The 22351-nt window shown below is 43.3% G+C and overlaps 2 protein-coding genes across 2 annotated transcripts; one reads left to right on the top strand and one right to left on the bottom strand.

Annotated features, from left to right (window-relative positions):
• Positions 1-6467: 6467 nt before the first annotated feature.
• Positions 6468-11682, top strand: LOC113026141 (single-strand DNA endonuclease ASTE1-like). The gene is made up of 4 exons (XM_026174604.2): positions 6468-8040; positions 8147-8351; positions 9477-9642; positions 9723-11682. Exons 1-4 carry the CDS (start codon positions 6856-6858, stop codon positions 10336-10338), a joined length of 2172 nt encoding a protein of 723 aa, XP_026030389.2. The 5' UTR covers positions 6468-6855; the 3' UTR covers positions 10339-11682.
• An 855-nt stretch (positions 11683-12537) lies between these two features.
• slc25a46 (solute carrier family 25 member 46) lies at positions 12538-17457 on the bottom strand. Its single transcript, XM_026174603.2, has 8 exons — positions 16978-17457; positions 16246-16288; positions 15748-15805; positions 15494-15571; positions 14802-14902; positions 14653-14709; positions 14464-14521; positions 12538-13636 (listed from the first exon to the last, which is right to left on the bottom strand). Exons 1-8 carry the CDS (start codon positions 17240-17242, stop codon positions 13040-13042), a joined length of 1257 nt encoding a protein of 418 aa, XP_026030388.1. The 5' UTR covers positions 17243-17457; the 3' UTR covers positions 12538-13039.
• Positions 17458-22351: the final 4894 nt, after the last annotated feature.

The following is a 22351-nucleotide window of genomic DNA, read 5'->3' as shown; positions in this document are numbered from 1 at the left end:
AAGACTCCACACAGCTGGGGGGCACAGGCCTTGAGGACAAGGGGACTCACTCCGTCTGGTCCAGCAGACTTGCCTGAGTGAAGTCTCCTCATTTGCATCTCAACCTGGTATTGAGTGAAGGTGATGGGTGGGGGAGGGGTGTCAGGAATCTCACAGGAGGCAACATGTGAAGAGAGAGGCTGGCACAGTGGTGTGGCTCTGGATTCCAGGCTGACTGCAGGTGAGGTTGTGGGGGTGGGAGCAGACACTGTGGTGTCGAATCTATTGAAAAACAGATTCAACTCGTCGGCTCTATTCTCACCTCCCTCAGCTCCCCTGCTGTTGGTTGGCCTGAATCCAGTGATGGTCTTCATGCCCCTCCACACCTCTCTCATGCTGTTCTGCTGGAGTTTCCACTCCAGCTTCCTCCTGTAATTGTCCTTAGCCTCTCTGATCTTGTCCTTTAGTAACACCTGGACCTTCCTCACCTCCTCTTTGTTGCCCCCTCTGAAAGCCCTCTTCTTGTTGTTGAGGAGGGCTTTGATGTCCTTAGTCACCCACGGCTTGTTATTTGGGTAACAATGAACAGTCTGAGCTGGAACAATGGAGTCGGTGCAGAAAGTTATGTAGTCTGTGATACACTCAGTAAGCCCATTGATGTCCTCGGCGTGAGGCTCACAGAGTGTTTCCCAGTTGGTCACCTCGAAACAGCACTGTAGTTCCGCTATTGCCTCCTCTGACCACCTCCTAACAGTCCTGGTGGTCACAGGTTCCCTCCTCACAATTGGCACATAGCGGGGGGTGAGGTGAATCAGGTTATGATCTGACCTACCAAGTGGGGGGAGGGAGGAGGAGCTGTATGCATCCTTGACGTTAGCATACAGTAAGTCTAAAGTTTTCTCTCCCCTGGTGGGACAGTCCACATATTGTTTGAATGTTGGTAGTGTATTGTCCAGTGATACATGGTTGAAGTCACCCGAGATCACAATAAAGGCACTCGGGTGCTGAGTCTGTAGCCGAGCTATGGCAGAGTGGATAGTGTCACATGCAGCTGTGGGGTTAGCAGAGGGGGGAACATAAACAGCCACCAAGATGACGTGAGAGAATTCCCTGGGTAAATAATACGGCCTGAGTCCAACAGCACACAGTTCAGTGTCCGGGCAACAAATCCTTTCTTTGATTGTTATGTTGGCAGGGTTACACCACCGGTTGTTAACTAAAACAGCAAGCCCACCTCCTTTACGCTTACCGCTAGCGATGCTGTCCCTGTCCGCCCGAACAGTGTGGAAGCCTTCCACGGAAGCATTCTCATCGGGAATGACCTGGTGCAGCCATGATTCGGTGAAACACATCAGGCTACACTCTCGGTATTCCCTCTGACTCCGTACCAGTGCTGAGAGCTCGTCGATTTTACTTGCCAACGATCGCACATTTCCCATCACGATAGACGGCAGACACGGTTTAAACCTCCTCCTCGCTTCGAGCCTCCACTGTCTCACCGTCACCTTTTTTCTTCTCTTCTGTCCTTGACCTCTGCATCCCCGATGTGTTTTCCTCCAAATTTCAGCTGGTACTTCTGCGGGCACTTCTGCGGGCCTGGCCAGCGAGCCGGCCGGCATCAGGGCGATCAGCTGATCTCTGGAGTAAACAGTCCGTGCGTGTAGGAGATGTGCCGCGGTCCCGTTCCATGATAAAAGTAACAGTTCCACGGCCACCAGAAGAACAAAAACTCTCTCAATCCACATGATTGAGTAAGAGATAGAAAACGGAGGAAAATACAAGTCAGAAAAAAAAAAGAATACGTAAGAAAAAAGAGCTAAACTAAGAGAAAAGCAGGAGCGACTGTAACAGGCTGCACGCTGGTTGGCGCATGCGCACTTAAGAATAAATGAATTTAATTAATGGTGCACACTTTCTATATAATATGTGTGTTAAATTTTATATTTGGGGTGAAATATCAAGTCTCTTCAAGTAAACCGGTTCAAGTCCAATTCAAGTACCAGGTCATTGGTGTAAAAGTCCAAGTCAAGTGACAAGTCTTAGAACATTTTAGTCCAAGTCAAGTCTAAAGTCATAAAATTAATGACTCGAGTCTGACTCGAGTCCAAGTCATGTGACTCGAGTCCACACCTCTGGAGCCTCTGACCTCTCTCCTTTACAAAAAGGAAAGCACAGGTAGGTAGCCTCCACACAAGAACACTGTCTTAACTTCTGAGTCAGAGTTACACTCGCTGTTTGTCATACAGTGATCCAGCACCAACTGAAGTCCTGATGCCGCACAAAGATGAGAACAACAGAATACACTGGTAATGCAAAGAAAGCCTGACTTTGTTGAACTCACTTTATAGTTTACCCCTCAGGTCAGCAGCATATGTTTAAGTTCAGCATTAAAAAGAGCTAAATACAGTGGAAAAAATTGTGTTTTTTTTTTATTTTCTCCAGTGTTCCTTCCAACCAGGTTTGAAGTCAGTGAAAGCAGCTGTCTGCTCCACAGGAGACAAACACAAAACACAGACACAAACGAAGCTGAGTGAAAAAAAACACCTGAACCACAAACTGACCTTCATGAAAATATTACAAACCAAGCTCTGAGCACACTCACATAAAAGGTGGTGTTTCATTTGACTTCTTCAGGAACCGGTGACAGAGATCAATAAAGCAGACGTGGAAATCAATTTGGTTCGTCACCAGATCAAATTTATTGACTGAACATCTCAAATGATGAATGTCCTACAAACTGATCAGTGTTCTGTTAGCTGTAATTAAACAGTGTAAAATATACTTTAGGACCAAACATCACAAAAATGATGTGAATGTACCCGCATTAAAGTGACAATGCGATGCACAGTAACTTCACAGCTGGGCTTCATCTGGTGGTTCTACTAAGTTACAGTTTGACATACGTTAAAAACTCCTTCAGCAAAGACTCTCACGCTGAAAACAGACTTTAAATGTATGAAAGAAAGCAATGAAAATGTGGAGCTTCTAGCTGATTTTAAACTGTATTTATTTTAAACCAGGTGTTCCAGCTGGTCTGTCATGTATAGACATGAGGTTTTCAGATCTTTCAGGTTGAAGCTGTTCTATGGAGTACAGTCACCTGGATTCCTGACCTAACGGTTTATTTGTTTGTTTTTGTTTTGTTTTTTTATATTTTGAATCATATTGCAAAACAAGCTAACTATACAAATTTTGTTATACCAACTGTATACAGTCTTGTATGAAGACAATACATGTCTTTATACTATATATAAAGGTGTAGACTGCAATAAGTGTGGGCTCTTGGGGAATTCCCATGATGCATTGAATATTTCTTCTTCAGTCACCTTCCTCACTCAACATGTGTTAACAGACCTCTCTGCACGGAATCATACTTGTTGTTAATCTCTGGCTCTCTTCCTCAGCATGTCTTTTATCCTTTCTTCCTTTTTTCACCCCTACCGGTTGCCAAAAATGGCCGCTCCTTCCTGAGTCTGGTTCTCCTGGAGGTTTCTTCCTGTTAAAAGGGAGTTTTTTCCTTCCCACTGTTGCCAAAGATTTAAGCCCTATGGGAGTGTCACCATGAGGGTCATGGACCCTGTATTGATCCTAAAGGATAACGGTCACTCCTTCGAGGATGCCAGTGTTCACATTTTGGACAGAGAAGACAGATGGTTTTAAAGAAGAGCGAAAGCAGCCATCTATGTTCCCTGTGTGACCCCCTGTGAACAGAGGGGGTGGCTTACGTCCAGATGATTTCTTTCCATGCTTCTATGACAACAGATCTTAGTGTTCCCCCACTAGGCGAATCTCACTTTAACCCCCGTGTTGGGCTCTCCTTAGCTTTTTTCTAGGTAGGTGGTGCGATTGCCCCTGGGGTGGTCCTCCTTGGGCCCTTCTAAATACTAGCATGTTCACGCACAGAGGTGTGCAAACAGGTGTGCACACGGGTGCCTCTAAACACATTGTGCGTTGTTGATCTTGTGTGCTGCTCAGTACTGTTACTTATGCTTATTTAGGTTGTTGCTGTGGTTTTCTTGAACTTCTCATCTATGTCTTTCCCTTTCCTATCCCCCGGTCATGTCTGTTCCAATTGTAACAACTTAAAAGTAAATGAGTAATTAAATAAATAAGTAATACAGATCAATCAGATGGATCAGTATGGCAAAGTCGCAATGATCCACTTGGGAAAATAAATCTGTTGGGCATTCTTGGCCTTAAGACAATAATTGCGATTGCTACAGTGCCGGACAGGACAGGCAGAAAAAGAAAAAAAGAGAGTGGTAGAATAGTTATATTTCCACAACCCTCTATGCATAATCACATACTGTGTATGCAACCATTGCATATAGCATATTATCTTACTTATAAAAAGAGAGATAAAGAGATAAAAGTGGCTTTATTTACAAATGGTTTTCAATTTTAAAAGCTGCTCTCCACAATATGGCTGATCTGAAGAATCCAATAGAGATTGACAGACCACGTGACTTTCGCGCATTGCATGCCGGGAACTCGTGGCAAAACAATTCAAGTACCGCATCAATCGCAAGCATTTGCAGCACCGCAAAACGTTCATTCTCTGGTTTCAATACCTTCTTGCTCTTTCTTTGTCCCCCAAAAAAGTTATGTACAAAACGAAGGAGAACAATGCCGGTCCGTACAAAGACAGACTTGATGAAAAGTCAAAGAAAAGATACGAGGAAAAAATCAAAGGTGTGAAAGGGTCAGACCCTTACGAGCACACAGAGTGGACAAAAGACGTTAGCGTGCTGCCCAACTTTCACCACGCTCATATTTATAATTACACGGTTCTTGGAGTGAGTGCACACACTCATGAAGTTTAGTAACTTCAGGTCACTGCAACAAGCCCAGGTACAGTTTACCAACGGATGGGTGCAGGACCTTGAAATGCACCATGTAGAACGAAAGACCATCGTACGAACAAAGGTAAGTTTACCAGTCTCACAAATTATCTTCATAAATACACATTCGTTAACCGTTTATTAATAGGACCTTTGAGCTCAACGGTAATTAATTAGTAGTGGAAATAATTTCTGGTAGCATCACAGAAATGTAGCAGTGACAATAATATTGTATGCTGTAATCGTACTGGGCAATTAGTGATACAAATAAACTGTTTTATCCTGTGAATAAAAGTATATTTTTTGTCAATGTACCATAATAACAGAAGCGAAACGCAATATTGTGTCACGACAATTCACTATTTATGCACAATAAATAAAGGAGCATAGTGCGACAATTTCTGTTCAGCGCCAGACTTGCTTGTAACCTATATCACCAGTTATGTTAAGAAAAATGACGCATTAACTACAACAGAAGACTGACCTTTGTGGAAATGCTTGGAGCAGGTTAACACAACGAGGAACGAAGCATTGCGCCATATTGAACACAGGAGAGTTTAGGGTTCATACGTCATCACTTAATATATATATATATATATATATATATATATATATATATATATATATATATATATACATATATATATATATATATATACATATATATATATATATATATACATATATATATATATATATATATATATATGTAAAAGACCGTATTAGAGCATAACTAAGAGAGGATTCAGGGTCACCTGATCCAGCCCAAACTACCATATTTGTTTGGACATGTGTGGAAAAAGACCAAGTATCGTTTCTGTTCCAACAGAGTTATTAAGAGAAACACATTTGGTTTTGCTCCACAGATTAAAATTAAATAGAAAACCACACAATAAAATAGAAATAAAACCAACAGAGTAACAGAGGTATGTTAGATGCATCAGAGCAGGTGTGACCAGTGTTGGGAAGGTTACTTTTAAAATGTATTCCATTACAGAATACAGAATACATGCCCCAAAATGTATTCTGTAACATATTCCGTTACGTTACTCAATGAGAGTAACGTATTCTGAATACTTTGGATTACTTAATATATTATCATGCTTTTTACAACGTGAATGTACTATTGCTGTGTGATTTATTACTATTACTGAAGGTCCGCGACTCCGAACTGTAGTAAAGGGACCTCTGACTAATACGCCGGGGTCCCTGTTGGCTCATAGCCGAAAAATAGTTTTACTTTGTTGTGTGGGTCAACTTTGCTTGCGAGAGACAGAGAGAGGCGTTGAAAGGCTGCTCCAACAGAACTTATTGTTTTCGGAGGAAAACACGAACACGGTGTACAGTCGAGTCTTAATAGCTTACTTACAACTGGGCTCGTCAGGCACTCTTGGCTGAAGTGGTTATTATTATATTTACATGCTTCCAGCTCCCGTTTTTCCTCGATGACAGCTCGTACCTTTCCACTCCCCCTTTTCTCCCTCCCTCCTTACGCTCACAGACCCATAACGTGTATGGCAGTCCATTCTCCCTGCAACACGGACTACACTGCCCATGATGCTACATTCTTTAGAGCTATGCTTGTAGCATTCTGCCTGTTAGCTTAGCACAACAGCAACGAAAAGGCGCTCTCTCACCCAGGAAACACACAGTCGCAGAGAGAGAGAGAGCGTCGCCCTGTAACCATGGCAACCGCATGCCGCCTGGAACAAAGAGCGTAGCTGTCAAACAAAACCCAAACAGTCCTGACAAAATGAAACAGGAAAGTACCGCAGTGTAATCCATTTATTTCAACAAAGTAACTGTATTCTGAATACCACCTTTTTAAACGGTAACTAACGGAATACAGTTACTCATATTTTGTATTTTAAATACGTAACAGCGGTACATGTATTCCGTTACTCCCCAACACTGGGTGTGACAGTTTCTGTGTGGGTGTGTACCTATATGTTGTTTCCATAGGTACATAAAAATCTACAGACACAGAGGCAAAACCACAATAACTACGGCTCGCCTTCATACTCTTCAAGGAATCATGGGGATTTCAAAGTTACAGAGAATGATAGATGATTTGTGTTTCTGTGAAGAGGTTAAAGTAGAAAAAACAAGTCTCATTATTGATGGTGCAGCTCTTTATTATTGTTTGTATTATAATTCTGATCCAAAGCTGGACCAGCGCTGTGGAGGAGATTATCCTGGATTTAAAGACGATGTCTGTAAGTTCTTTGAGGCTTTGAAGGACTGCGAAGTCACTCCATACATCTTCTTGGATGGAGCTGCAGGATCAGAGAAGCAGAAAACTCTTCATTCGCGTCTAAAGCGTAGACTAGAAAATGCAAAGACAATAGCAGAGAGTGAGCCTGACGCTGCACCACAAGGATGTAACGTCTTACCACCTCTGGTCAAAGATGTCTTCATAGAAATCTTGAAGGAGAAAGACATAGAGTTTAAACAGTGTTTAGGAGAGGCAGACCCTGAAGTTGTTTCTGCTGCAAATCAGAAACAATGTGCTGTGCTGTCCCATGACGCAGATTTCTGCATCTATGATGTGAACAAAGGTTTCCTTCATCTTGACAACTTTGAGTGGAAAAGAAAGAAGGATGGCAAGATTCCTGCTAAGCTCTACACACGTTCAAAGTTTTGTGAGCATTTTAAATTGGACCCTGCTCTCATGCCAGTCTTTGCTTCAATAGCAGGAAATGATTATTCAATATTAAAAGACAATGGTACCTTTGCAAATGAATCATCTTCATCTGGTGAGTACAGGATTAAAAGACTGGATGGTATACTCAGGTTTTTAAGTAAAGTGAATCTGCATGGTTTGAACGACTCACAGAAGAGAGAACGTGCTCTGAGTCAAGCTTTAAGTCATGTTGGTAAAGAAGAAAACCAAACTTTCAAACTCTCCATTCAAAAGTATGTTCAACCAGAAAAAACAAGTTCTGAGTTGCCATCATGGGTGAGTAAAAAAGTTGAGCGTGGAGAAATCACCACTTTCGTCATAAGTGTTGTGGATCAGAAGACAATGATGCTGCCTGTTCTTGTGGAGGACTTTTCACAGCACAGTAGTTACACAGCTGCTTACCCCATCAGACAGTACTTCTATGGACTGTTAATTGGAGGTCAGATGTGCACTGAATATGACAGGGATAGAGAAGAGATCAAAGACAAACGTGTCCCATCCATAGGGAAACAACTGCAACTAGAGCATCTGCATAAGGTACTGAGGTTAATCATGAAATATGTGTTTAATTACTCTGACAGGTCATAGATGTGTTTCTGTGGTACACGTGAGCATCTTGTCTGTGTGGTACCTTTCTGTGCAGGCTCCTGAGGGTTTGCGTCGCAGAGTGTTTGAAGAAGCTCTGCAGGTTCAGACTTCAGCCTTAGAAAACATCCCCGACCAGCTGAAGCTGCCAGTCTGTGTGACTGTTTTCTGGTTCAAGAGGCTACAACACCACCCAAAACCTGAAACTGTCCACTGCCTCCACGCCCTCCTGCTGGGGTTTGTGTGTGATCGTGATGGTCCAGGTAAGTCTCTGAGCTCACTGAGCAACATGACTGATATTTTACTAGCAAATACATGGAAATATGTGTAAATCAGTATTTTCACTCATTACTTTATTAGTAACACTTGTGATACGCCTGCTATTGTTTTCACTCCTAATTAGTGTTGTTGTTTATTTTGTTCTCTTTGTGTCTGTCATTGAAGTGGACTAATTATTAGGAACATCTAAATGTGATTCAGCCCAAAAAGCATCAAAAATAATATAAAAGTGTGAAATAAGGTGAGATGCATGTTTCAGTTTAAGTGGTCCCAATATGACCTCGATGATATAAGAGAGATAAGACTTTATTGATCCCGTGGTGGGGAAATTTGTGCATTACCTCAGCTCAGGTACGGATAGCAGAAGAAAAATTGAAAAAAATACAAATAAAATATAAAAAATACAAAATAAGTAAGATAATACGCTACATGCAATGGTTGCATACACAGTATGTGATTATGGATGGAGGGTTGTGGAAATATGCAAGTAACTATTCTACCACTACTATTACTATGTAAGTAATAATATCATTGAATGAGGAGGAAAATACATTATATTTATACATTATATTTATACATTATATTTCATAGATTTTGCTAATAAAGTAGACATCTACATGACATCATAACCTGAGCAGAGTTAGATTAGGCTTAGTTTGTCTCTCAGACTGGAGAGATGGTTTTAGAGACAGCTGAATGAAGGTCACAGGTCTGCAAGCATCACACTGTTTTCAAGCCAATATGTCCCACTGCTGATTGAAAGGAAAAAAAAGGAAATCAGCGTTCATTATTCTGCTGTAACTCTGTGAAACATAGTTTATTAGCTGTATTTCTTATAAATTGGCATTTTGTTACAGTTTCACAAAGACAGTTAAGTCTGAACATTTAAATTTTACAGTTATCTACATAATTACATTCTTTATGGTTAAGGAAGTGGGTCCACATAGACTATTTATACAGAGGATATTTCCCTGCATGTTACAGCAGGTTATAGTCTCTTTGAAAGCAGTCAGCAGATGGACTGTAGTCAGAGTTCCTGATGCTTCCACACAAACTGCTGCTGGTCTCTGGTTCTGTGTCACTGAAACTTTGTCTTATTTTGTCTGTAGAGGACGAGTTTGAGAGGAAGATGAAAACTTTAAAGGATGCAGCTATCAGGAGGAAATGGCAGCCCCGTGTGGCTCATGCTTTCAGCCAATGGCTGTGCTGCATGAGGCAGAGCCTCCACCTGAACCAGCTGCTGTGTTCCCCTCTACCAGAACCTCAGTGTGCCCGGTAAACACCAGACCAATGATGCGCTCCACAGATGTGTAACACACTTCATCAACTTTAACTGAGATTTTCTGCTTTGTCAGGCTTTACTGTGGACCTCTCCTTCATCGGCTGGCAGATGAAGAGACGTTTGAAAAACTACTGAAAACACTGAGAGGAAAAAAGAAGAAATTATATCAGGATTTAAAGACCATTTTTCATCTACTCGCACGGAAAAAAACTCTGGTTATTGGCGACTCTGTTCTTAAAGATGTGGACCCAGAGATTCCAGCAACTACACTTACATACAGATCAGGGGCCACAGCAGGCGACATTGAGGCTAAACTGAAACTCCTGGCTCAGGATGAACATAGATTTGATAAAATTGTAATTCATGTCAGCAATAACGACATCCAGAATCATCAACTGGAGGTCATAAAACCTAAAATTGAGTCGGTGTGTAACTTTGCAAAAACGATGTCGGATTCTGTAGGTTTCTCTGGTCCCCTCCCCAGTCGAACCAATGCTCACATCATTAGAAGCCTGTCATCGTTTAACTGCTGGCTGTCTAACTGGTGTCCAGAAAACAATGTAGGCTTCATAAATAACTGGAAAATGTTTGGGTTAAAACCTGGTCTCATTGAGAGCAACCACATCTATCCAACTCGCGAGGGTGCAGATCTCATTTCTAGAAAACTGGCCAAGTTTATTCTGAGTTAAAAACAGAAAGCTGAGGTGTTTTCAGTGTTACATTATTATATTAGATAGTCTGACTCACCTGGTGACGTTCTCAGTCTAATGCACATTTTAAAGAAACAGCAGATGTTTTCTATTCAACACAAATGCTCTTTGACAATGAAAGTTAAGAACACAGAGAAATGCAGTGACGCAGGTTTGGGAGCGACGGCTTCCTCACCTCCTCCCTGCTTTTGTCTTTTGGATAAACATGATGACATTTTAAAAACTGAAAGTAATGCATGAATAAAACTTGACCCTACCTCTAAATTAAATACATTAAGTAGAAAAGAAAAAGTAAACCAGTGAAATATAGAAGCAGGCTATCGGTTTGGTTTGTTTTATAACTGAACTGAATGAAAGTGGGCTGACGAAGAGGAGTCTTTGAGCAGCCGGAAGCTGAAGAAAGCAGGACGATGTGTCTAACAAGCAGCAGCTGAGAGAGGAAGCGGAGGAACACATCAATGTTTTATCAGAGTCTGTCTGTTATTTGTTCTTTGCTGTAACAAGAGACCGAGGTGGACATATTTAGCAGGTATTGTCTAACAACACATGATTAGCACAGGAAGTTAATTCACTGCAGTTTTATTTATATAGCCCCAAATCACAACAGTCGGCTCAAGGAGCTTATTTTAAGATAAAGAAAATGCTTTAATGTTCACGAAAGGATGAAGATATTTAATGTGTTTGTTATAACAGCTTAATTATCATTTGTGCCTGCAGTGTGACCATGCAGTGGTCCACAAATCTGGAATAATTTTCAAATCACTTCAAAAACATTAACATCTTTCTCTTCAAATGCAACACAACAGTTGCAACAAAATCTTTTAAATATAATTGTATATTTTATTATATAATGCAAATTATGAATACTGTAAAATATGTCTGATTTTGAAAGAATTTTTCTTGTGATAGACTACTATTATTTCTGTCTACATATACTGGATTATATATACTGAATTTTTATCATTATTGTGTTTTTCTGGATCATTTAGTGATTTAGCTTGGTGTTATAGTTTACATATTTAAAAATGTAGATGTATTTTTCTGTATATTATCTCAAGTTTTGGGCCAAATAACTATTACAACCAAATAACTCTACAAATAACTACCTTATACGTTATGATCTTGAAATTCGTATTTCATTTGTGAATAAACGGAAACTGTTTCTCAGAGACTTTTCCGTCAGTTTCTGAATTTATTGTCAGGCTTTTGCTTGTATGTCGCAGCACTCTGCAAATTACTTTTGAATAAAGTTACACAGATCAATAACGAGTTTGTTCCTGTTCCATGTGAACTATCCAGATAAAGCTGGAGGTTAAGAATAAAGCATTGGTGATGTTATCCTCTCATCTCCTTAGTCCTGTTTGGAAATAAAGAGAATCTCAGACAGATGCTTATTTTCACCCCAGTTAAAGTATCTGTATTAAAAGTCAACCCACATGTTTTCTCTGTATTACTGTAAAGTCTTTAGAATCAGAATCAGAATACTTTATTGATCCCTGGGGGAAATTATTTTTTGTTACAGTGCTCCATTTTAAACCAATATTAAGACAAGACAGACAATACACTAACTAAGAATAGTATAATATATACATATATATACATACATAAGTCACTCATAAATAAATAGTTGGAAAAAAAACATGTGTAGCTGTAGTAGCAAACAGTGTGTTACACTTTAATATAAAGCGCTTTTAGGAAACTTATATAAATATAATCGAACTGAACTAAGGGCTCTACAGGGAAATGCTTTACCTTACTGTAAACAGCTTCACCTTGTGGAAGAACACAGTTATTACAACCAGTAACGCTGCAGTCTCCACCGGTCAGGTTATTATCTGCAGCTGAAAACATTGAAGCAGACTTTAGAAAGTACCCCTGCTACCTGTGACACGTACAGGATCCTCTGTGATGGTTTTTCTCACGTCTCAAATGTCTGTCCTCCACCTCTGAGCAAGAAACCCTTATCATGCTGAGGGAGATCTCTGCTCCTGACATAAGGAGAGAAGAGGCTGCAGGAGTTTTTACCTTCACAGTGCTGTGACACAGATGCAGTCACATTTTTAAAACTTTCAAAATAAGTCAGAAAAGTTTGAAATTTCTTCTATGAAACTTAAAAAGCTGAATTTCAAAATAATCCAAATTAATCCATTTAAAAATGTTTCAAAAAGAAGAAAAATGTCAAATTAACATTGATTTATTTCACATTTAAACATTTACAGACACCATTACACCTTACACCAGCTTAAACAGACACTTATTTTGAAAAGCCAGGCTCATCTCATCCAAGTATCGCTTTAGAGACCAATCGATCAGAAATAATTTAGTCTAAATCTACACTGAACTTTTTTAATTTTTTTTTTTTACAACTTTATACAAAAACATCTGTTTACATGTTTGTTTGTATATCAGTAGTGGGCGACCAATCAGCTGTCAGAGCTGAACAAAAACACAGGAAGTGATGCTCAGTTTACGTGAAGGAAAACAACTGCCACCACTGTTTGTCCAAACATAAGCAGGAAGTGACATCATTGGGGAGGAGGTGACACAATCTGGTGATTCTTAGTGGTTGCTAGGTAACAGGACTCAAGTGCTGATGTCGTCACACGAGCAGGTCTTTTTCGTCTCATTTACAAGATGAGAAATGTCCTGTTGTCATGACAACAGTCTCTGTAGTAACAACCTAGCTGGCCTTGGCATCCAGCAGCAGCACCCTCATCAGCGTCCTGGCGGCGGCCAGCAGCGCTCCGTGCAAAGCATACTGGGCTACCAGCACGCCAAAACCTCGGTAGAAGCCAGCCCCGCCTTCCTTGCGGCTGATGGCGTGCAGGCAGTCAGAGAAGCCATCATACTGCGTGTTTACGGGCACTACCAGCGGGCTCCCGCCATTTCCCACCGCGACCACTCCATCGGTGGCATCAATGATGGTGCGCGTACCCTGCAGAGCCAGGCGATGTAGCACCGTCTCAAGAGGAAACAACACCACGTCAGCTACCAGAGAACCCGCCCAAGATGCCGCCAGCTCGGGGAAGTAGGCATCCAGTGGATTGGATGGTTCTGCCCGCTGCTTCTTGCTACGCTGGTGCAGCCACAGCACCACCCGCTGGATGGAGGTAGCCACGGCATAGCGCAGAATGGCATGCAGCGCAGCGGGAAGCAGCAGGCATCTGAGAGGAAGCAGGCGACGACTGTGAGGTGCGCCGACACCCAGCAGTCGAGCAACACCCTCACGGACGCAGTCCAGCAGGCCAGAGGACGACTCATCCCGCACAATCTCGCTCTGAAGATGGAGAGAGGAACACAGGTCCGATCAAATGATCAATTTAAAAAAAACAACAACAACAACAAAAAAAAAAAAAAACACACACACACACACACACACATCCAGCTAATCATTGCTCTAAATCAGCGGTTCCCAACCCCCGGGCCTCGGACCGTGAGTGAGTCGTTTGGTGCCGGGCCACAAGAGTTGAGGCTCAGGTGTGAAATGTATAGTTTTAAGGGTTTTTATCGGTTTTCAGCGTTATTTTGTTATCGTTTTTATCGTTAACTCGTTTTCCTGGGTCTTTTCACGTGTGTTATGAATAAATCTTCTTTTTTTCGGTACCAGTACTAGTTTTATTTTGTTGTATTTATCCGCGACACCTTAAAGGCCGGTCCGTGAAAATATTGTCGGGCATAAACCGGTCCGTGGCGCAAAAAAGGTTGGGGACCGCTGCTCTAAATGACTGAACAGCAGGTCATCTAACAGCTGCTCCTCAGCTTCCTGTTTGTGTGACATCATCATGCTCTCGTTGTTTCAAACAGGAACCGTGTGGCTGATGGCGTCATCAATCTCACACAACGCTGGTAAGGTGTTGGAGAGATTATGCACCACTTTATGTGATCTCATGGCAGTGAAGGCATAAACCAACATCAAAAAGCCGCAACAACACCTCACTCTCATTGGTTGCTCTGTGAGTGATGTCATGAACAGAGAAAGAGGTTCTGATCTAGACCACTAGTTGGTAAACCTCATCATGTGATAAAAGGAAAGCTAATGAGCTGCTGCTAACTGACTGCTGTCATAAAAGAGGCATCGCTATTCAATAAACAATAATCAGTGACCTGCACGGTCTCAATGAGGCTGGCACAGTAAAATGGAAGAGCGACGACTGCCGTTAATCTGCAAGAGAGAGAGAGAGAAAGAGGAGGCGGGGTCAGTTTGTATCTCAGTCTCTGTTTAACAGCAAAAAAAAAAAAAAAAAAAAAAAAAAGAACTGACAGGTAAGAAGATGAAGAAGAAGAAAAACTGACCCTTTAAGCAGCAAATGCCCAGCCACCTGTTTCCAGCTGCACCTGTGAGGAAGCTCCCTTCACACACACACACACACACACACACACACACACGTCAGAGTGACGTTGTACAATACTGTACCCATGTGCTAGTGGGAGCAGGTGGTTACCGTGGCAGTGGCGTGAACTCGCTGATGATGCCCTCGGCTCCGAGCGTAACACCATGAACGATGAATGTGCTGCCCATCCCCTTCCACAGAGCCTTCACACCCTGATCAACACAACATATTAATCACCGACAACATAATAACACAATTTATATCCTGAAGTATAAATGCGTGTGGACAGGCCGACTCAGGTTAGTGGGAAGAAGCCGGAGTAGATCAGTAGAAGTCCTCCTTCCTGTGAGGCAACATCACAGTGCCCCCTCCATCATCAATAATTAAGTCTCTATTTTTATTCTTTTAATATTTATCTATGAGTTTTCATATTGTATTTATAATAAATACATTATACTGTATTATTATTTATTTAGATTATTCTGATCAGTTGTAAACCTCCATATTGTATCTGCATTTACTATTTTGCAATATTTAAACTTTTTAAACTTATTTGTAAATAATGTTAAAATACTTTCATTTTCCATTTTAATTTTAATATATTTAACTTTGTATTATTAAAAGAAATATTCTAAATGTCATTATGTCCAAATACATTTAGATTTTCCTATTTGATTAATATTTTTATACTGCTTTTTATACAAATATAATTATCATAATTTATAAGAAACAATCAAACATATTCAAAATGATCTTTTTACATATATTTTTATTCATCTTTGGGTTTTAGTGTGTCCCGTTACCTGAGCTTTGGTGATGCTGTACATTACAGCGACAGCGCTGAATGGAGTCAGGTGATAACACCGGGCGTGGTAGTTCACCTGATGTAAACAGCCAATCAGAGTGCAGCAACAGAAAGAGGAAAATAAAACATTTAATGTCTCAAAACGCACAAAAATGAAATAAAAAAGTTTCTCCCACAGCGTTAATAAAAGTATTTTAATCCATAGCCATCATTATTTATGGATCATTTATTGATAAGAAGGTGAGGTCATACCTGGCACTGTCTGCGGAACACAATGCAGGGGTGAGAGAGGACGTTCTCTGTGAACAGACTGAGTGCACACACACACACACACACACACACACGTTTTAGTTAGAAACCCCCTGACTTCTCCAAACTCACACTTCAGCCTGTTTTTGGGATGAAAGTGTCAAAAAGTAAAACATCTCGCTTTTTGGTTGTCACTAATGGCGAGCACTGACACAGTCTCGTCCCTTTTTTGCTCTAATTTTTCCCTGTGATTAGAACCAAAATCACCACCAGCATCTTTGACTCGACAGTGGAGACTTTTGTTGCAGTGAGTCGCTGAAACTAAATGAAGCTTCAGCTTCAGTGGAAACACTGAGAACAGAAAGATGTGTGATTGTTCCCAACCATGGAGTCCAAACAGTTCAGACTGAATAAACTCATTCAAGCTGAATATTGGTCCACATGCAGTGACTCGGTCCGAGCCTCTGCTCATCTTGAAACCATGAGAAACGATTTCCTCACCTGACGAATCCAACCCCGAAGCCAGCGAATCGATTCAGCTGCTCTGCAACGACAAAAGCAAACACGATAAACTCGCACAGTGCAGGACGTCCATAAATAAAATCAATAACGGCTTTATTCACATAAGCTACCAAACAGTCTGCTGTCTAGTTCATTCATCACCGAGGATGATTCCACTGTTTTAATAACTTTTAACTCCAATAAAGTTAGTTAATAAGTAGTAAACTAAACATAGCACAACAAACACAAATTACAGAAAGCTGCCTTTGAGAGTTCAGGCGGTGCTGCAGAATAAAGCTGCTCATACCAGATATTTTATTTACTGTCAAGCTCGTTGGAGTTAGACTCTGTTTTGCGTTACTTACTGTATTTCCAGGTATGTTTGCATGTTTTAACACATCTTTGCATTTTGCGTTTCCCATTTTTCTTGCAAAATTTGAGGAAATGATGGGCGAGTCAAAATTTTACTATATTACTGTATTTACTATTTGTGCATTTTGTTAGCCAACTGGCTAATATAATTAGCCTTCTAGTTAACTAGCCGCTAGCCCAGTCCGTTTATTACATAATTACTCTGAGCTTGATTAGCTTGTGCGCTAGCTTCCGGTTAGCATGCATGCTGACAGGTCATCGGCGCCTATCAGACCATTATCTCTTTAGTTGGCCAGCTCTGGCTTCATCCTGTCACTAGCCAGCTAGACTAGGTGACTCTGAACCTGCACAACAACCTACCAGCGGGGGGCCTGCTGGGATTTGGAGCTTCCCAGCCGCTTGCAGAACCTGCGATCTCTCCCGGGGCGTCATCGAACAGAGGTGTCCGCTCTCCAGGGTGCAGGTTGCGGCTGCCCGGGATGTCGGGCGGCGTGGTGACCCAGTGGTGGAGCTGCGGTTCGGCGGGGGCTCCGGCGCTCCGAACCGGGTAGCCCGCTCCGTACAGCGGGTCATCCCGGCCACGGTACCCGAGCCCGTCGAAGCTGTCCGGCCGCCTGGAGGCCATGTCAGGGTCGGAGCGAGTGAGGGGGGCGACACTGATATCCGGCTAGCAGAGCTCAGGGGAGCGCATCAAAGTGTGCACGGACAGAAGACACGGTTTAATGGAGAACCTGTAACGACCTAATCAACCCGACCCACACCAAAACATCTACCTGCCACCCGGAAACACTTCTTTTTCTATACTTTGTATACCGGCTGACTGCTCGTGCTGCCTCCTACAGGCCATCAGAGAGTGGTGAACCCTAGCTGGGTTATGTCTTTCTGCACGCTCAAACGTTTGTGCTGGTTTGTGTTGCACAAACTTTCGGTTCAAGTGACTTCTTTAGTCTCAGCTGACTGCAGGTTTTCACAACCTTATGGAACTGACCTCACAGCCCATTGTTCATTTAGTAGGCTAGTTTCACTAATTGGAAATTATTTCACTTGTAGCACATAAGCACAGTGTGTATAAGGAAAGAACACAAACACACAACAAGAGTTGAGCAGATTTGTGAAAATGTGAAATACCTGCAGTGGTGTCAAAATGGAACCTGAAATTTTCCCTTTAAAAAAAATCCTCAGAGAGCTGCAGGAGCTGTACCGTTGTATCTAAAGCTGACAGATTATCATATCCAGGTAAAATAGTTTGATTAATCTGTAAGTTTTTAGCTAGTTTTATGGTTAATTTCAGGAACTGAATCATTGGTGATCAAATATACACATTTATTATAGCTAGAAAAACTAAATATATCTTTCAAATTTAAAATAGAGCATATATATATATATATATATATATATATATATATATATATATATATATATATATATATATGATAGATATCTGACTATTTTACAGGATAGACAATATAAACATATTTAAAATTAAAGGAATTGAAATGTACATTGTGCCTTGGTTTAGTGTCTGGAAGAGTCCTGTCTCAGTCAATTATAGATGATGTGAGAGGGCGGGTGTGTGTGTTTAGGGCACGGATGGCTTGGGGATAGAAGCTCCTCTTGAGTCTCTCTGTCCTTGTCCGGAAGATGCGGAACCTTCTACCAGATTGCAGAAGTTGGAACAGTTTGTTGCCTGGATGGGACGGGTCCTTCAGTATCTGCGCTGCTCTAGTCCGGCATCTCCTGGTGTAGGTGTCCTGAAGCGGGGGGAGAGCAATCCTGCAGCAGCGTTCTGCTGTACGGATCACTCTCTGGAGAGCTTTTTGGTCCTTCACACAGCTGTTCCCAAACCACGATGTCATGTTCTGTGTGAGGATGCTCTCCACAGCGCCTGTATAGAAAATCCTGAGGATCTTTGGAGAGACCCTGAACTTCCTCAGTTGTCGTAGGTGATACAGGCGCTGCCTAGCCTTTTTGGTCTGGACCTGAATGTGGGCAGCCCATGTCAGGTCTGAGGAGATGTGGACACCAAGATACTTGAAGGACTGCACCCTCTCCACTGGAGCTCCATTGATGATAATGGGCTTGTAGTCTCTGTGCTGACCCCTTCTGAAGTCCACCACCAGCTCCTTGGTCTTGCTCACGTTCAGCTGGAGGTGGTTGTCCTGGCACCACGATGCCAGATTCTTCACTTCATCCATGTAGGCCGCCTCATCGTTGTTGGAGATGGCACCCAACACCACTGTGTCGTCAGCAAACTTCACAATGGTGTTGGAGCCATGGGTGGCCACACAGTCTGAAGTGTAGAGGGAGTAGAGCAGTGGCGAGAGGACAGATCCCTGAGGTGTTCCTGTGTTGATGGTGATGCTGTTGGAGAAGCACCTGCCCACCCTCACCACCTGAGTTCTGCCAGTGAGGAAGTCCAACACCCATGCACACAGACGGCTGTTAAGTCCCAGATCCCTCAGCTTTGTGAACAGTCTGCAGGGCACTATTGTGTTAAACGCTGAACTGTAATCAACAAACAGCATTCGCACATAGTTACTCTGTTTCTTGTCCACGTGGCTGAGAGTGGTGTGTAGGACGTGGGCGATGGCATCCTCTGTGGATCTGTTGGATCTGTAGGCGAACTGCAGCGGATCTGTGGTGTCTGGGATGGAGGAGGAGATGATGTTCTTCAGCAGCCTCTTAAACACCTTCATTACTACTGAGGTCAGTGCAACTGGCCGGTAATTGTTCAGGGATGAGGGTTTGCTGTTCTTGGGCACAGGGATGATGGTGGATCTTTTGAAGCATGTGGGGACCACAGACTTCGCCAGGGACTCGTTGAAGATGTAAGTGAACACACCTGCTAGCTGGTCAGCACAGCAGCGCAGCAGACGGCCGGTGATGCCGTCTGGCCCCGCTGCTTTCCTTGTGTTCACTCTCCTCAGTGCCGCTCGGACGTCATGCTCCGCGATGCTGGTCACCGGTCTCTCGCTGATGACGTCACTGTCCTCGGTAGTCAGGCGGTAGATAGCATTAGCCGCCTGGCTAACCTCGAAACGGGCGTAGAACCGATTCAGCTCGTTGGTGAATGCAGAGTCGGCGTTGATCGGCGCAGTGTCCCTGGCTTTGTAGTCCGTAATGGTGCGTAGTCCGTGCCACATACTCCGTGTGTCGCCCTGGTGGAAGCAGGACTCCACACGTTCCCGGTACCTGCGTTTGGCATCTCTCACCGCGCGCCGCACGCCGTATGAGGCCGCTTTGTAGGCGCTCATATCGCCAGTGGCGAGACCCGCGTTGTAGGAGGTGGTCCTGGCGTTTACTGCAGTGCGGATCGATCTGTCCATCCACGGTTTCTGGTTTGGGAATGTGGTGACTCTCGCAGTGGGGATAATCTCCTCCGCTAGCATATTGACGAAGCATACTGCTACTTCCGTAAACTTGTTGATGTCGACTGCACATGCTCTGAACATGTCCCAGTCTACGTCGTTGAGTGCGTCCTGTAGCGTAGCTTCTGATTGGGCAGTCCACCGTTTTACTTCCTTCGTGGTCACGTCTTCCCTCCGTATGCTTTGTTTATACTGGGGAATGAGGAAGATGGCGTTGTGGTCAGACTTCCCAAAAGCCGGGTGTGAGACAGCTTTGTAGCCCTGCTTGTATGGCGTGTAGCAGTGATCCAAAATCCGATCCCCTCTCGTTGGACACGAGACATGCTGGTAAAAGTTTGGCATGACTTGTCTGAGGTTCGCTTTGTTAAAGTCTCCTGCTACAATGAGGGCGGCGCCCCGGTCCTTGTTTTGAAGCCAGCTCAGCACATCATGTAATTCGGACAAAGCCATACCTGTGTCCGCTTGGGGTGGGATGTAGACCGCCGTGGCGATGACTGAGGTGAACTCACGGGGCAGATAGAAAGGGCGGCACTTAATGCTCAGGAACTCCAGATGTGGCGAGCAGCCGCTGGAGAGAGTAGAAATGCTCCTGGCATCACACCACTTTCTGTTTACCATGAAACACACTCCTCCACCTTTGGTTTTGTTCGACTCTGCCGTTCTGTCCGCGCGGAGCACAAAGAATGAATCCGACGGAGTTACGGCCTGGTCCGGCACGGTGGGGGACAGCCATGTCTCCGTGAAGCACAGAATGTTGCAGTCCCTCATGTCACGTTGGAAGGTGACCCTTGCTCTTAGGTCATCGAGCTTGTTCTCCATGGATTGTACATTGGCCAGTAGGATACTGGGCAGTGGTGCGCGATGCGCCTGCTGTCTCAGTCTGTTCCTAATACCAGCGCGTTTTCCCCGGCGCTTCTTTGTTCTGCGCCTCGGATGAGCGGCCCGTCCTTTGTTGTTCTCCGCGCCGCGTAGAATCTCTGGCGGCCAGGAAGGGTCAGGTTTAAAAGTGTCCAAGATTAGATGTGCAACCTTGGCACCGATTCAGTTGATCTTCTTGTGTGTGTGGAAAAATGTCACAAAACTGAAAACAGACTCTTTAATGTTTGAGTTCACAACAAACCTGATTTGCACAGGTAAGGCGTACAACATTGGAGTCTTTTCACTGTGCGTTACTTTGTTTAATTAAGTGTAAAATTCTGAATGCTTTGATCTCTGAAGATAGCCCATATCGTACCTTAATAGTAAAACTGTTTATGTTGTTCTTTAGCTTTTCCTTAACCAGAGCAGACCTCTGTACTGCAGTGTCCCAGTGCTGGACAGTGTCTTTAACCATGAGGACACCAAGCCTGAATTTCAGCTGAGCTGGTAGTTTCTGGCAGTGCTGCTTAATCCACTGAACCAGAATCGGAAGCATGGATGGGGTGCCCCAATTGAGACTTTTTCTTTGCTAGTTGGCAAGTGGAGCATCCCACAGGCTGCTCTCAGGTGTTAGGGGTGCCTCATTCTAGAGTCTTCTACAGTCCACAGACTCACAGAGGAGGTCGTGGACACCAGGTCTTCCAGATCCCCAAGACCGTCAAAGACATGGAGGTAGTGTCCCATACGTTTGCAGGGCTAGTATGCCTCAGAGTTTTTCTGAAAGCAGCTGGTGCAATCGATTGCTGCCACATCTACATTAAGCCTCTGAGGGCCCATCATCTTACAGGCGGCTTGTGACCATCAGGGCTTTATTGACGCGTACCTGACCAGCCTCAGGTCAGTGTACGAGTCCAGACTGCTCCGCCACAGCCCACTGTGCAGGCAGTCAGTCAGTCTACCCTCCTCAAGGGCATTTTATCTTGGCAGATGGAGTGTACCCATGACTCTAATGTCCATTACGCCTCATCACTCCCTACAAAAGGCAAGTACAAGCTGTGGGAGCCCAGCGCGTCAACAGCCAATATTCCAGGGCACATTCTATTATGAAGACCAGATTCTGAGCCATCTTCCTGCAAGTGCTGGAGGTCATAACAGCATATGCTTCTTCTGCTTCCGTGCCGGTGACATCATGGCCCCGCAGAATGAGCCTGAGAAATATGCAGGAGTGGTTGAGAGGATGGCTGGTTTGGAGGCAGTCAGGGGTTCTCTCTGTCAGAGCAAACTCTCTGCTGTCCTGGAGGAGGTACACCAGAACACGACTACTTTTAACAGGCAAGCTAAAAAATTTAAGTATAGGTTCCTCTTATGTTTTTTTTTAGTGCTTTGTTAACCTGTTTTGTTTGTTGAAGAGTGACTAGTATCCACATTTTTTTTGTTTCATCTTAGTGGCAGCCAGCGATGGACAATGGAAGGAAGCATCCAAAGCACTCTCTACAGACCACCCGACC

This window comes from Astatotilapia calliptera, chromosome 7 (assembly GCF_964374335.1).
Source record: "Astatotilapia calliptera chromosome 7, fAstCal68.1, whole genome shotgun sequence".
Taxonomy (NCBI): Eukaryota; Metazoa; Chordata; class Actinopteri; order Cichliformes; family Cichlidae; genus Astatotilapia; species Astatotilapia calliptera.
Note: the sequence above shows the minus strand (reverse complement) of the source record. Positions and strands in the feature narration are given on the sequence as shown.